The sequence below is a fragment of the Trifolium pratense genome, linkage group LG1, assembly GCF_020283565.1.
Source record: "Trifolium pratense cultivar HEN17-A07 linkage group LG1, ARS_RC_1.1, whole genome shotgun sequence".
Taxonomy (NCBI): Eukaryota; Viridiplantae; Streptophyta; class Magnoliopsida; order Fabales; family Fabaceae; genus Trifolium; species Trifolium pratense.
Genome location: NC_060059.1, coordinates 3580539 through 3594494, shown reverse-complemented (window position 1 = coordinate 3594494; position 13956 = coordinate 3580539). Strand labels below are relative to the sequence as shown.

Sequence of the window (13956 nt, the reverse complement as noted above, 5' to 3'; positions counted from 1 at the left end):
AGTTACAAGTGACTAATTCCTTGCATCAAAAGCTTTCATTTTAGGATGAGTGTACTCATGAGTGGATGAACCTTACAGGCGAATATTTTAAAGTATTAAGTGAGAATAAGACGTGTTTAATATTAAATAAAAATATAATTGTTAAACAATATATAAATGAAATGACTTATATACATATAAATACATATAGGGTCTGTTTGGTGCGCAGGATAACATAGTGACAGGATAAGATATAAAATAGGATAAGGATACGATATGATAACAACAGGATAACAGTTATACTCGGTTATCATATCCTGTGTTTGGTGCACACAGGATAACAAACATGATAACTATTATATTTTATTTTTAATACATAGTTGCTCATAATAATATGATAAGATATATAACATATTTAAATGACAAAATTACTCTTGTAAAACAATTGTTATTTTTTAAAAATTATTTTGTAATACTTTGAATTTTATAAATAAAAAATATAAATAAGTAATCAAATAACTTTATATAATTTCAAATAAAAATCATGAGAAAATAATCAAGTTTAATTTTTATATGAATCAAGATCAAATAAATAACTCGATAATATAGACATGTTAGATAAACCAAATAAATATATGATATATCTCATAGGTAAATAATAAAATTACTATTGCAAAAGAATTATATTTATTTTTTTATAAAATTTAAATTAATATTCCTATTTGTCAATTTTTTAATAATAATTTTACTTTAAAATATTATAATTTTAGTAAAATTTTGATTTTTTAGAATATATAAATTACAAAATTACCCCTGTGAGAAAATCACATATATATTTAAAAATTAATTATTTTATTATTTATATTTTATTAATTTTATTTTATGTATTTTAAAATATATTTTATAAACTAAATCAGTAATTTTTTTTTCTTATCCTATCCTGCTGGTAATCCAGCTCAGATTCAGGATAAGAATTATAACTGGAGAGACAGGATAAGATAAACTTCAGGATTAACTTATCATATCCTGCTGTATCACCAAACACTGAATTGCGACAGGATATGATACAGTTATCCTATCTTGTCTCTTATCCTATACACCAAACGGGCCCATAAATTCTACCATACACTTGACAGAATTAACTTTAGTAGTTATTCTTAATCATATCTTGTGACCCAACCTCTAATACTCAAGAAACTATCATTCTTTCCATTGTCTTTTTTCTCTCTTTTTCTTCAAAGTTCTCCATTTTCTCATCCTCCTATAGTCCTAGCTCCCAAAAAATATATATATAAAAATTGAATTTTTCTTGACACACAGTATACCATGTGTACTACTCTGCAACCGCAAGTAAAAAACATCATGAAATGAAATGTTTTAAAAATGTATACCATGTAAATTATAATTAAGTTTGATATACGTAAAAAAAAAAAAAAAAAAAGTGGTGTGTCTGATATTTTTCACACATCACTCGTGCTTAAGACAGTGTACATGTACTAGTTTATTCCACAAGTATAAAGCTAAAAACAATCATACACCCTGTTAAAAAGTTAAGAAAATTGTCGTGATATCTGCAGATCACTCTTGCTGTTTTAAAATATAATTTTAATTTCTAAAAATTGCTGCATTTTCTTCAGTCTACAGACCATAAATCATATGTCAGAAATTTTATTTTTTTAAAATGAAAAGTAATAGTTAAAGACTTTTTACATTGTACCGACAATGAATTATCTAAATGATAAGAGTCCTGATCCCTTATAGCCCCTCTTCGCTCTCTAGCCGACTGATCCTGTTGATCATATAACTAGGAGGGAACATGTCACATTAGAGTAAACATGTGGTCGATTTTTGACTCATGCGTATCCCAAAAAAAACTTTACATTGCTTACAAAAAATAGATTTTGCATAAAAATAAAAAATAAACAATAGTAATCACCTACTTAGAAATTCATTTTTCACCCAAACACATACATAGTAAACTGAATTCACGGGGGTGGAACTTGGAAGTGAAGAATGTTCACAAATTATGGTTCTTCAACTCACTTGTGTGTCTTGTAGTATCAATTAGATTCCTTTCAATTTCAGTTTCATTTTCCAATTATTTCTATAAATAAATTTTTGTTTGTTTTCTAACATGACATAGATAGTTGGTACAGCAATACCATATATCCCACTTTCATTATCTTTATTACTTCAGTTAGGTTCATTTCATCTTTATCAACTGCACAAAAGGAAACAATAACCTTTGTTTTCTGCTACCTTTCTTTTCTTCATACCCTTTCATTCTCTAACAGCTTCACAAAGATTTGGTCAACAGAACAAACATATTGCAGTTGTTAACCATATCCTTTTTCTTCTTTGTTTTCTTATTCTCAAGTGGTCTTTTTCTACACCATATGAACTAGTACTTGCAACTTGCAATGTGTCATCAAACTGAATCATGATGAACCTTAACACCCTCTTGAAAGTTTCATCTTTTTTTCTTCTAGTGCAACTTCAATATTCAGTTGCTCTTAACTCTGATGGAATTTTCTTGCTTAATTTCAGATACTCAATCCTTAGTGACCCTTTATCAGTCTTTGATAACTGGAACTATGATGATGCAACTCCATGTTCATGGCATGGAGTTGCATGCAGTGAATTAGGAACTCCTAATACACCTGATTCCTTTAGAGTAACTAGCTTAATCCTTCCAAATAGTCAACTTCTTGGTTCCATTACAGAAGATTTAGGCTTAATCCAAAACCTTAATCACATTGATCTCTCAAACAATTTCCTCAATGGTTCATTACCAAACACTATCTTCAACTCTTCTCAACTACAATATCTTTCACTCTCCAACAATGTCATCTCAGGTAAACTACCTGAGCTGATTGGTTTATCAACAAACCTTCAAATTCTCAACCTTTCTGATAATGCCTTTGTTGGTTCCATACCAAAAAACCTCACTTCTCTACAGAATCTAACAGTTGTTTCTTTAAAAAGTAACTATTTTTCTGGTCAAATTCCAAATGGGTTCAACTCAGTTGAGATTCTAGATCTGTCCTCCAATTTACTCAATGAATCTCTTCCAAATAACTTCCAAGGCCAAAATCTTCAATACTTCAATCTCTCTTATAACAAACTCTCTGGAGCAATTCCACAAACATTTGCTAAGCACATTTCTGCAAACTCAACAATTGATCTCTCTTTCAACAATCTAACAGGTCCAATACCTGAATCTATGGCTTTACTCAATCAAAAAACAGAATCATTCTCTGGAAATTCTGATCTATGTGGTAAACCACTGAAAAATCTTTGTACTATTCCCTCTAGTATCTCAACCCCACCAGAAAATATCACAAACACATCTTCACCAGCCATTGCAGCTATACCAAGAACAATAGATTCATCACCAGGAACAAACACAACATCAACATCAACAACTAGTGATTCTTCTCAGAATGGTCTTAAACCTGCTACAATAGCAGCCATTGTTGTAGGTGATATACTTGGCATGGCAATTTTGGCTCTTATCATTCTTTTTGTATATCAACAAAGAAAGAAAAGATATCCAAAATCAAACACTGCACTTCAAGAAACAAAAGTGTTAGAATCTGTAGCAAAACAAGATCAAGAATCTTTAAAACCACACTCACTTCCATGTTCTTCATGTTGTTTAACAATTAAACAAGAAGAGACATCAGAAGAAGATCCAAGTTCGGACGAAAGCGACCGCGACATTAATACTATTACGGTCAATAACCCGAAAGAAGGCACGCTTGTGACGGTGGATGGCGAGACGAAGATGGATTTGGAGACATTGTTGAAGGCATCAGCTTATATACTTGGAACAAGGAAAGTGAGTATTGTGTATAAAGCAGTTTTACAAGATGGAAGAGTTTTTGCTGTTAGAAGAATTGGTGAGTGTGGTGTTGAAAGAATGAAGGAATTTGAGAATCATGTTAGAGGTATTGCAAAGATTAAGCATCCTAATTTGGTTAAGATTCGTGGTTTCTGTTGGGGTGAAGATGAGAAGCTTGTTATTTCTGATTATGTTCCTAATGGCAGTCTCTCAACTATTGGTTACAGTAAGTTTACATTACTTTAGCTTTGCATTTTGCATAAATCTGTTTAATTAATGTTCATAAATCATGATTCTTTTTAGACTAAACTCATAACAACATTGATTATAAGTTATAACAGAAGTGTTTAGCTGAACTTATTAGGGACTACTGTATTTGTAAAATGTTAGTATCTGTATGGATGAACAGTTAAATGCATAAGCACTTATCATATAAGTGTTTAAGTTATTTCTATAAGAAAAGATAAAAGAAAATCCACTTGTTTTTATATAAGCTATTCTCATGTGTTATCCTAGAAAGAAAGCTTATGACAATAAGCTGGAAAAAGAATTTATGGACATGTCATAAATTTTAGGTATAAACTCTCACAAATGTTTAAGCTCAAATGTCTCAATTCATGTAGTTAGGAACGTCAGTGATCATTAGATTAAGATCAGATGATTTAGATTTCAATGCAAAACTTTCAGTTCTTTAAAAAAAATCAAAATATGCATTGAAACCTAGATTGTTTAATTTCGATCTAACACTGACCGCATGAATGTGTGAACTAAATTAAGGGTTTTTTCTTTCGCTTTTTAACTATTTTTTTTATGATTATGTGAATTAATATATTGCATGTGTTGAATGCATAGGAAAAGGAGGTACGTCCCCAATGAACTTGCCCTTGGAGGTGCGGTTGAAGATAGCAAAAGGGGTAGCAAGAGGACTAGCATTCATTCATGAGAAGAAACATGTGCATGGCAATGTTAAACCAAGCAACATTTTATTAAATTCAGAAATGGAACCCATCATAAGTGATTTTGGACTTGACTTACTTCTCAAGAATGATATCAACCATAGAGGAAACGGTTCAGCTAGACAATTAGTGAACCAAAGAACCCAACAACAAAACCAAGAGCTTCTCATTGGTTCAACAACTCCTACAATGGGGTCATCATCATCTACTAGTGGTGGTGTTGGTCAAGTGCAATATCAAGCACCAGAATCTTTTCAAAACATAAAACCAAACCACAAATGGGATGTTTATTCATTTGGTGTTGTTTTGTTGGAGCTTTTAAGTGGAAGGGTTTTCTCAGACCGGGAGTTAGACCAGTGGTCCATTTCCGGTTCGGTTGAAGAGGAGAAAACCCGGGTTTTGAAAATGGTTGATGTGGCAATTAAGCATGAGATTGAAGGTAGAGAAAATGCGGTGTTCAGTTGTTTTAAGTTGGGTTTGAATTGTGTTTCTCTTGTCCCACAAAAGAGACCGTCTATGAAGGAAGCACTTCAAATTTTGGAGAAGATCCCTACCGTTGGTATTAATTAATTAATTGTTGCCATATATAATGATAATGATGTAACTTGAACCTCGTTTTGATATCAATGTGTTAGCTTTTTCCAACTTTTGTTGACTTGAATTAGTATGAACAAAGGAAAAGATTATTGGAAAAGATGTGTTTGTTTATTAGTGAATGGAATCTTTGTCTTTATAAGTTGCTTTCGGTGGAGACTATGGGTACTTGGCATGCATGAGGCGTGACCGGTGAATCTCACATTCTCACTTATATATATGAAAGAGTTAAAGAATTTGATTGATAGAATTGTAAATCTTGTGTATGTGAGTTCATCTCAGTTGATTGGGACATCATATTTTATGCAGGGGTCGAAATTCGAACTCCGAACGCTCCACTTATCCTTCGTGAAATTTTTATCTACTAAATTACCTAAAAAAAATTGTAGAATCTTATAAACTTAGTATTTGAATCCTCTTATTATCATGTCTCCTATACTTGAGAGTTCTTAACAAAGTGATTCATTTGATCAAAAGTAGCAATAAATTAAACTTGAATGTTGCTTATACTATTTATCTGGGTGTATGAGGTAAAATTTTCTATTGTTGCAATTTTCATCCCTATGAACCACTTGCAAGCGCCATTTCCATATCTTCAAGTTGGTTGTTGTCACTATTCATCTTCCCTCCTTTTATCATCTTTCTATCCCAATGATTCACTTTAAGGGTAAGAATCTCATTTTTTTTATTAGTAAATTAAAAAGAACATATATTTTTAAAAATGAGACTAAAAAAATTACTGTTGTGATCTTTAACTTAATTTAATCTTGTATAACACTTCCATTCTTTATCCTTTTATTTTTTTCGATTTGGTCATTTATGTTATAAAATGCTAACACAGTTATCCTTTTTTAATTACATGAGAAATTCAAAAGTTCAAAACTCATAAAAAAAATCAAGAAAACTCATATCTTCATAAAAAAATAAAATAAAATAAAAAACAAACTAGAAAGTTGTTTCTTTTGTTTCTAATGAAAGAAGAATTTTGAGACATATAGATAGATCAAATAGGGGGATAGATGAAAGTGAAGGAACTCATTTTTCTACATAACCCTAAATCCTAATCATCTTCTTCCGACTTGTAAAAAAATCACCACCACCACCACACAAGAAGATTAATTAATCTAAAAAGAAAGATATGAAATTCTTAGCAAAACCTAAATTTTGGAAACCTTGTTCTTTATCAATGAAATGAAACTTAGCACACATCTTCTTAAAACATTTCTAATGGTGATACCAATTTGGATATCATACATTACTAATAAATTATTCTTACAATGTCATGTAATATTTATGCAACTCATACATATTTTGCTCCAAATGGTGATATCATTTGGGTATCATACATTATTATAGCAAGTGGTCATTTTTATATTTATTTATTTTTAACTGAAACTAATAATATTAAATTGATGATACATTATCTTAAATAAGGTACCGTATCATCAATGATAAAAAAAAAAACCAAGATGTGAATCATTAATTTATGATAGTCTTCAGTCAAAAAAAAAAAACTTATAATAGTCTTATTGGAGATTTTGTTAGAAATGAGAGTGAGCTTGAAGGTACGCATGTGAAATTGGAAAGCAAGAGTGTCATTAAAGAAATGTATTAAAGCTTATAAGAAATCTCATTTTAATTCCATTTTTTGCATGAAAAAATGATTATTTTTGTTGGGTTTTGATGTCATTGAGATGAAATTTTGACTGTTTTTTATTTTATTTTAAGTTTAAGTTTTTGTCATGAAGATATGAATTTTTGTTTTTTGAAGGAAAGATGTGAATTTTTGTTGAATATGAAGATTAATGTTATCAATATTAAAATTTTAATAAACGTGTCACAAATTATGTAAAAAAACAGATAACATAATTAACCTTTTATAGTGTAAAGAACTAAAAACTTGTCACATTAAATTAAGAATTAAGCTATGCAATGTACCAAAAAAATTAAGCTATGTGGAAAAACAATATAAAGAACAAAATAGTCCCATCATGAAATTAAGCCATGGGATCTCATGAACAATTTTTTCTTGAAAATATTTTCTAAATGATTAAGTCCCTTTGTACTGTTAGAAATAGAATCGGAAAGTGAAGAAGCCATGGAAACCCAAACAGATCCAAACCAGAATCCACCCAAAACCAAAAGGCATATCTTCATACTCTCCGGTCAAAGCAACATGTCCGGTCGCGGCGGTGTCATCAAAAACCCTCACCACACACCAAACAAACGCTGGAACGGCGTCATCCCACCGGAATGCAGTCCCGACTCATCCATCCTCCGTTTCAGCTCCACCCTCAAATGGGAACAAGCACACGAACCTCTCCACGCCGATATCGACAACAAGAAAGTCTGCGGCATAGGTCCTGGAATGTCATTCGCAAACGCAGTACGGCAGCGCGTAGCTGGAGAATTGGGACTCGTTCCCTGTGCCGTTGGTGGCACTGCAATAAAGGAGTGGGCGCGTGGAGAAGAATTGTATGAAAACATGGTGAAGAGAAGCAAAGAAAGCGTTAAGGGAGATGAAAATGCTGAGATCAAAGCTTTGCTTTGGTATCAAGGAGAAAGTGACACGTCGAGTGAACATGATGCAGAGGTTTATAAAGCCAACATGGAGAATCTCATCCACAATGTTCGTCAAGATCTCAATTTGCCATCTCTTCCAATAATTCAGGTTTCGTAAATTACTATAATGTTTTTTTAGTAGATAAACGAAATCACAAGTTATTTAAAATTAAACACACATACAAAATGGAGGGATTTGGGTTCGAACTCGGGTCATAGCATTTGAACCTCTGATGCACGGGTACTCCATTTGAGGGAGAGTACCAGTACTGGTTACATACTCGTACCTTAATTTATACCCATACACATACACACGCACACGTACATTAATTTTTCTAAAAAAAAAAATGCCCCGTATTGGGTACTGGTACCGTACCAGCACCTAGGCAACATAGATTTGAACTAGCACTTCACATTTCTGTCCATTGAACTAGGATTTGTGAACTACTATGTTACTCCCTCTAATCCTAATATAGTCTAGATACGGAGTACATCAATTTTACGATGAATATAAGACTGGAGGGAGTTTTAACTATTTTGAAACAAAACAACCTTAAATTTACTATGATGATGTTGTTACTAGGTTGCGCTAGCATCAGGGTTTGAATACATTGAGAAAGTGAGAGAAGCACAAAAAGGGATTAATATTAGTAATGTGATTTGCATTGATGCAAAGGGATTGCAATTGAAGGAAGATAATCTTCACTTGAACACAGAAGCTCAAATTAAATTGGGTCACATGCTGGCTGAGGCGTATCTTACTCATTTTGATGTGTGAATTGTATTTGATAAAAGAAAACTAGCTCATTTCGTTAAAAAGCATAAGATCATATATGTTGTAAGTTGTAACATCATAATGATGAAAACTGACATTGTGTGGTGAGGAGATAATATTTGTTAAATTTCATAAGATCCATTTGAAATATGAATTTTTTAAATATAAATTAATATAAAAACATGATATGGCATTGAATTTTGTTTAGTGTTCAACTATTTTTTATTGGTTCATATTTTCTCTCTCAAAAAATCAAACCAAACTATTACCTAGCTAAATGCAGCTAGATTTTGTACAACCTTGAGAGTTCTCACAATCCTCTCATATTGTAGCATACCTTAATATAGGAAAAATTCAAATCAATTTAATTGATTTTGAATGGGTACCGAGTAATATTAGAAATAAAATTTTGAATTTATATATGTAGTAATAACTTCCTTGCAATGAATAAATCTTGTTCGATAATACGAACATTTTCATGTGACGACAGTGGCATTCACAATAGGCCAAACAGCCAAACCAAAATCAGAAGAATGCTATGTTAATAGTAATTCATTTTACTATCAATTATTCCATATGCCTTTGACTTGAATCATCTATAAATAAATTCATCAAGGGCATAAACTAAAATATCTTTTCAGTGCAGAATCACAATTTGTCCCAAAAAACACAAGATATTCAAATTACTAGTAAAAAACCTAGTTCCACAAAGTTATCCAAATTACCAACTTGTCATTCAAAAACAAAAAAAAAATTAAAAAATTACTTGAAAGATTTTTGCTGCCTGCCATCTGGGATTGCAAACAAGACGATTGGTTTTGAAGGCCGAACGAAGGGTACATCACACCTGAAATATCCCTTTCGCTCCAGCTGCAATACCTCTCCACGCTGAAGATTTCGCATATTGGCATCTCCATATGCTAGAGTCTCCTTTTTTGTACAGGGATTAAGCCAATCAATGATGTCCTCTCCTTCCTCAAGCTTTTTCTTGGTAATTAGATAATCAAACTCCATCAATGTCAAGCTAACTAGTTCATCTAACTCAGGTAGCCAAGTAAGTTTCAATTTTGTGGTCTTCACAGATCCTTCAAGATGCAAAACACCACTCAACCCTATGACATTCCCATCTTGGTCCTTCTCTACTTCCTTTACTATGGCATTTCCCCAATCCATCAAGGTTACTTCCTCACCTGTTGATATGGACTTTGCATCAGCATAGTCAATCCATATCCTTTTAGCATATGTCGTAGCTTTATTTCCGGCAGCTTCATATTTCTTGTGCCTAGGTATGATGCGGACAGATGATTTCTCAGGACCATCCGTGAGGGTCAACAATACCCGTCTATCCGCAATGACAGCAGTGTGTCTGGGACATACAGGGTCAATAATCTTCTTATTGATGGTCCAGAGCTTGTCCCACTCCATGAGATTGAGATTTTTTGATGCCCCTTGATCATAAATAAATTGGATTAGCGCTTCAATTTTCAAACCTCTACGCATAATTCCTTGCAATGTAGGAAATCGTGGATCATCCCATGATTCAACTGTTCCATTTTGAACAACCTTCAGAAGCTCCCGCTTGCTGAGAACAGTGTAGACCATATTCAACCGGCTAAATTCGTAGATGAGAACTTTCTCAACTCCCATATCCTCTTGAATCTGATAATACTGAGCATTCCGATCATGGTATTCACTTGACCGAAGGGCATGTGTGATACCTTCCGTCGAATCAACATATGGACATGCAAAATCATAAGTCGGATACACTTTATACTTGGATCCAATTCTGTGATGAGGCATCGGATTGCACCGATAGTAAACAGGATCACGGAGTGATTTGTTCGGGTCCTGCATATCCAATTTCCCACGGACACAACACTGCAAGCCCCTCTCCGATCCTGCAATCATCTCCTTCCATAGTTTCAAATTCTCCTCTACACTTTGATTTCTGCATTTAGATTCTATGCCATCCTTTCTCTCCGCTTTCATTTGTTCGCCAGGAGTGTCATCAACATATGCTTTACCCTGACTAATTAATTTTTCAGCCAATTCCATCAACTCAGGGAAGTAATCTGATGTATATGTAATTGTTTCATATTTGATACCTAATGTACCAATATCTTTCACCAAGTTGTCCACAAACTCATTACTTTCTTTAGTAGGATTGGTATCATCGAAACGAATAATAACCTGACCTTGGTATCGATCAGCAAAATACTGGTTCAACAGAGCTGCTTTTGCGTGACCAATGTGAAGATAGCCACTAGGCTCAGGTGCAAATCGCAACCGAACGTTTCCAATTTCAGCATCTGGAAGATCTGGAAGAACCATGTTAACAATAGTGGTACGTACACAAGGTAGAAAAAGAGAAAGATGGCTCGAGTTCAATAGAGAATTGCTTAACCTGTGAAAATAAGGATTACAATCAGAATATAGTAACCCTTATTTAACTCAAAACCTAAATAATAATAATACAACCAAATCTCTTTAACAAAAAATAATAATAAAAGAATTTAATTTATATGCACCGTCAGTCTAAAGTTATTTTGCACATGCGTTCAATAATGTACCTACACATCATGTATGGTAATTAAAAACACATAATGTGTCACATTCATTAAATGATGTGACAACGCGTCATTTGATGTATGTGTAAAAAAAAATTACACCGACAGTGCACAACAATTAAACTCATAATAAAATCAAATCTTTGAGTAAAAATAATAAAATAATAAAATCAAATCTCTATCGAATAATAAAATCAAATATCAGGAAACGACAGAAAAAAAAACACACATATTGTTTCCACACTCTGATATTGTTTCTCTGTTCATACTAATCTCTCTTTTATTTTATTATTATCACTTTGTTTCAAATATTTTTATATATTATTATTTCTCTTTTTTCTGGGGACTTTTTTTTTTTTTAACTAATTAGAATCTTGTATTTATATTACTCTCTCCGTTTTTTAAGTGTCTTTTTAGAATAATAACACAAAATTAAGGAAATATACTTTTGTATCTTATTTTCCTATTATACTCTCGTTTTAATCCATCAATAATTTTTTTTCACACATTTTACCTTTCCGATAAATTTAATACGTTATGTACCAAAAAAATAAAAAAACAAACTTTGGTTTTCTAAATATATAGTATTAATTAGTTTTATTGAAGAAGATATGAGTAATTGACAAATAGTATAATTGATAAATTATATTCTTAATTTCTAGTGGAATCTCCTCTCATGAACTTCTAGTGACATTTTAGTCTTTGAATTTTATTCTTGTTATTTTTTATTTTTTTTTCTTTTGAATCCTGTATCCCTTCTTTCACCGGAGAGGATTTAATCTCAGAAGGTCTTTGTAAGAAATTAAAATAAAGTAAAATACTCGAGGAGGTAGATGGTAGATAATTTAGAGAGGGGTAGTTGTGAATTTATTTTATCCAAAAAGATTATTCATATTCAAATGTCAATTTGTAATTTAATGGTCCAGATTTACATAGTAGAAATTTAACAGATCAAAATAATATTTGATCTAGGTCCTTCATGTATAATCAGATGGCTAATAATAATTAACGCAGTTCCTGTGTTAAATCCAAATTCCATAAGAAGATGTTGGTGAAGCACTACAAAAAATTTCTTCATTTTATTAATTCGAGATAGCTACACTAAGGTAGGAAAACTTTGTATCGGTGAATCTTTGTTACTAGTGTTTTTGTTAAAGTGTGGAGAGCATAGGCTACATGATCTATGTTGCCCATGATAAAGATTTGGTGCGGTCAAAAATATACTAATTACAGTGCAGTCAGTTAGACCAGCTGATTAAGATTAGACAACCCAAATTTTAAGGTCAAATTTGATCTTAAAATCAAAACCATCTAATTTTGATCAAATTGTGCAAATTTACTGACTGCATACACTCAACTGTGCAGAATCTAAGCCCATGTTGCCCAACCTTATTTCTAGTGTCTAAAGTAGACCGTGAAGAGTGGTAAAGGTGACACCCCAATAAGTTTTAGATGATTTTTTGTTACTCAATTTACGTTGTTAGATACTAGTATATCTAACCAAAATCCATTTGAAATATGCATTTTATAAAATAAATTAATATAAAAACATGGCATGGCATTGAATTTTATTTTTTTATTGGTTCATATGTTCTCTCTCAAAAAATAAACCAATATAGCTAAATGCAGCTAGATTTTGTACAACCTTGCGAGTTCTCACAATCCTCTCGTATCGTAGCACGTCTTATATATTAATATTTATATTTATATGTTATTAAAGAAATACGGTCAAAACAAAATAAATAATAATTTTTTGTCAAACATGATCTTATAATTAATGATGCATGTAGCATTTTTTATTAACAAGATAATGATGGGAAGACGATGCAGCGTATGAGAAATAAAAAAATAAAAATTCTTGAGATAGGGAAAGGACGGTCTTTGTAAGAAATTAAAATAAAATACTCGGAGGAGGTAGATTGGTAGATAATTTAGAGAGGGTAGTTGTGAATTTATTTTATCTAAAAAGGATTATTCATATAATAAAAGAAATTCAAAAGTTATCTAATCGAAAAACAATTATTATTCAAGAATATTTAAATGAGATGATGCACGTCTTTTCTAGCTTAACTAATGTTTTGTATTTGATCTCCGACTTAAGCATCTAGCCATGTTAAAACTCTTAGAGAGAATTTGCCACCAATTTGGGTCTCACAAGGCTCGAGGGATTAGTTTAGTTGTGCGCAAATGATGCTTGATTTAAGCAACAACAAAAAAATTACAAAAGAAAATGTTAAATAGTATACCATACACTAATTAAACATATTAATAAGAAAAATTTATCTTCAAACTTGTGCATTTAATATCTTAAAATGTAAACAATTACCTTTCCAATATTCGTTTTATCTTTAATTTCATTTTTTAATATGATTAACAGATACCTTAAAATTACATATATCTCTATGTTCCAATCATAACTTTTGTTATCAAGTAAAATAATAATCATAAATAATCAAAATATAGTTAGTTGTATATACATCCTTACATAGTACTTGTGTGAACATACTACCTAATAGATTTAAAAATAATCATACAAATAAGTTAGATACCACATATTTATTCAAAAAATTAAGGTGTTAAGTTTATATATATCAATTTATAAAATATTCAACCTTCATTTTTTTTTAAATAATATGATACTTAACTCATGTCACATGCACCACAATTAATAAAATGTTA

The 13956-nt window shown here is 31.6% G+C and overlaps 3 protein-coding genes across 3 annotated transcripts; 2 read left to right on the top strand and 1 right to left on the bottom strand.

Moving 5' to 3' along the window:
* The first annotated feature begins 1642 nt into the window (after positions 1-1642).
* LOC123902773 (receptor protein kinase-like protein At4g34220) lies at positions 1643-5511 on the top strand. The gene is made up of 2 exons (XM_045952560.1): positions 1643-4049; positions 4676-5511. The coding sequence occupies exons 1-2, from the start codon at positions 2420-2422 to the stop codon at positions 5347-5349; spliced, it is 2304 nt and encodes a 767-aa protein (XP_045808516.1). The 5' UTR covers positions 1643-2419; the 3' UTR covers positions 5350-5511.
* A 1847-nt stretch (positions 5512-7358) lies between these two features.
* Positions 7359-8826, top strand: LOC123902774 (probable carbohydrate esterase At4g34215). The gene is made up of 2 exons (XM_045952561.1): positions 7359-8044; positions 8519-8826. Exons 1-2 carry the CDS (start codon positions 7472-7474, stop codon positions 8711-8713), a joined length of 768 nt encoding a protein of 255 aa, XP_045808517.1. The 5' UTR covers positions 7359-7471; the 3' UTR covers positions 8714-8826.
* Positions 8827-9167: 341 nt separating this feature from the next.
* On the bottom strand, positions 9168-11111 carry LOC123902772 (glutamate--tRNA ligase, cytoplasmic-like). Its single transcript, XM_045952558.1, has one exon. The coding sequence runs from the start codon at positions 11039-11041 to the stop codon at positions 9473-9475; it is 1569 nt and encodes a 522-aa protein (XP_045808514.1). The 5' UTR covers positions 11042-11111; the 3' UTR covers positions 9168-9472.
* Between the last annotated feature and the right edge of the window lie 2845 nt (positions 11112-13956).

Bases quoted from the DNA above. Each gene is read 5' to 3' on its own strand.
- LOC123902773 (XM_045952560.1), top strand. From the start codon at position 2,420: ATGATGAACCTTAACACCCTCTTGAAAGTTTCATCTTTTTTTCTTCTA. The intron at 4,050-4,675 runs GTAAGTTTACAT...TTGAATGCATAG, and splicing joins TCTCTCAACTATTGGTTACA to GAAAAGGAGGTACGTCCCCA.
- LOC123902774 (XM_045952561.1), top strand. From the start codon at position 7,472: ATGGAAACCCAAACAGATCCAAACCAGAATCCACCCAAAACCAAAAGG. The intron at 8,045-8,518 runs GTTTCGTAAATT...TGTTGTTACTAG, and splicing joins CATCTCTTCCAATAATTCAG to GTTGCGCTAGCATCAGGGTT.
- LOC123902772 (XM_045952558.1), bottom strand. From the start codon at position 11,041: ATGGTTCTTCCAGATCTTCCAGATGCTGAAATTGGAAACGTTCGGTTG.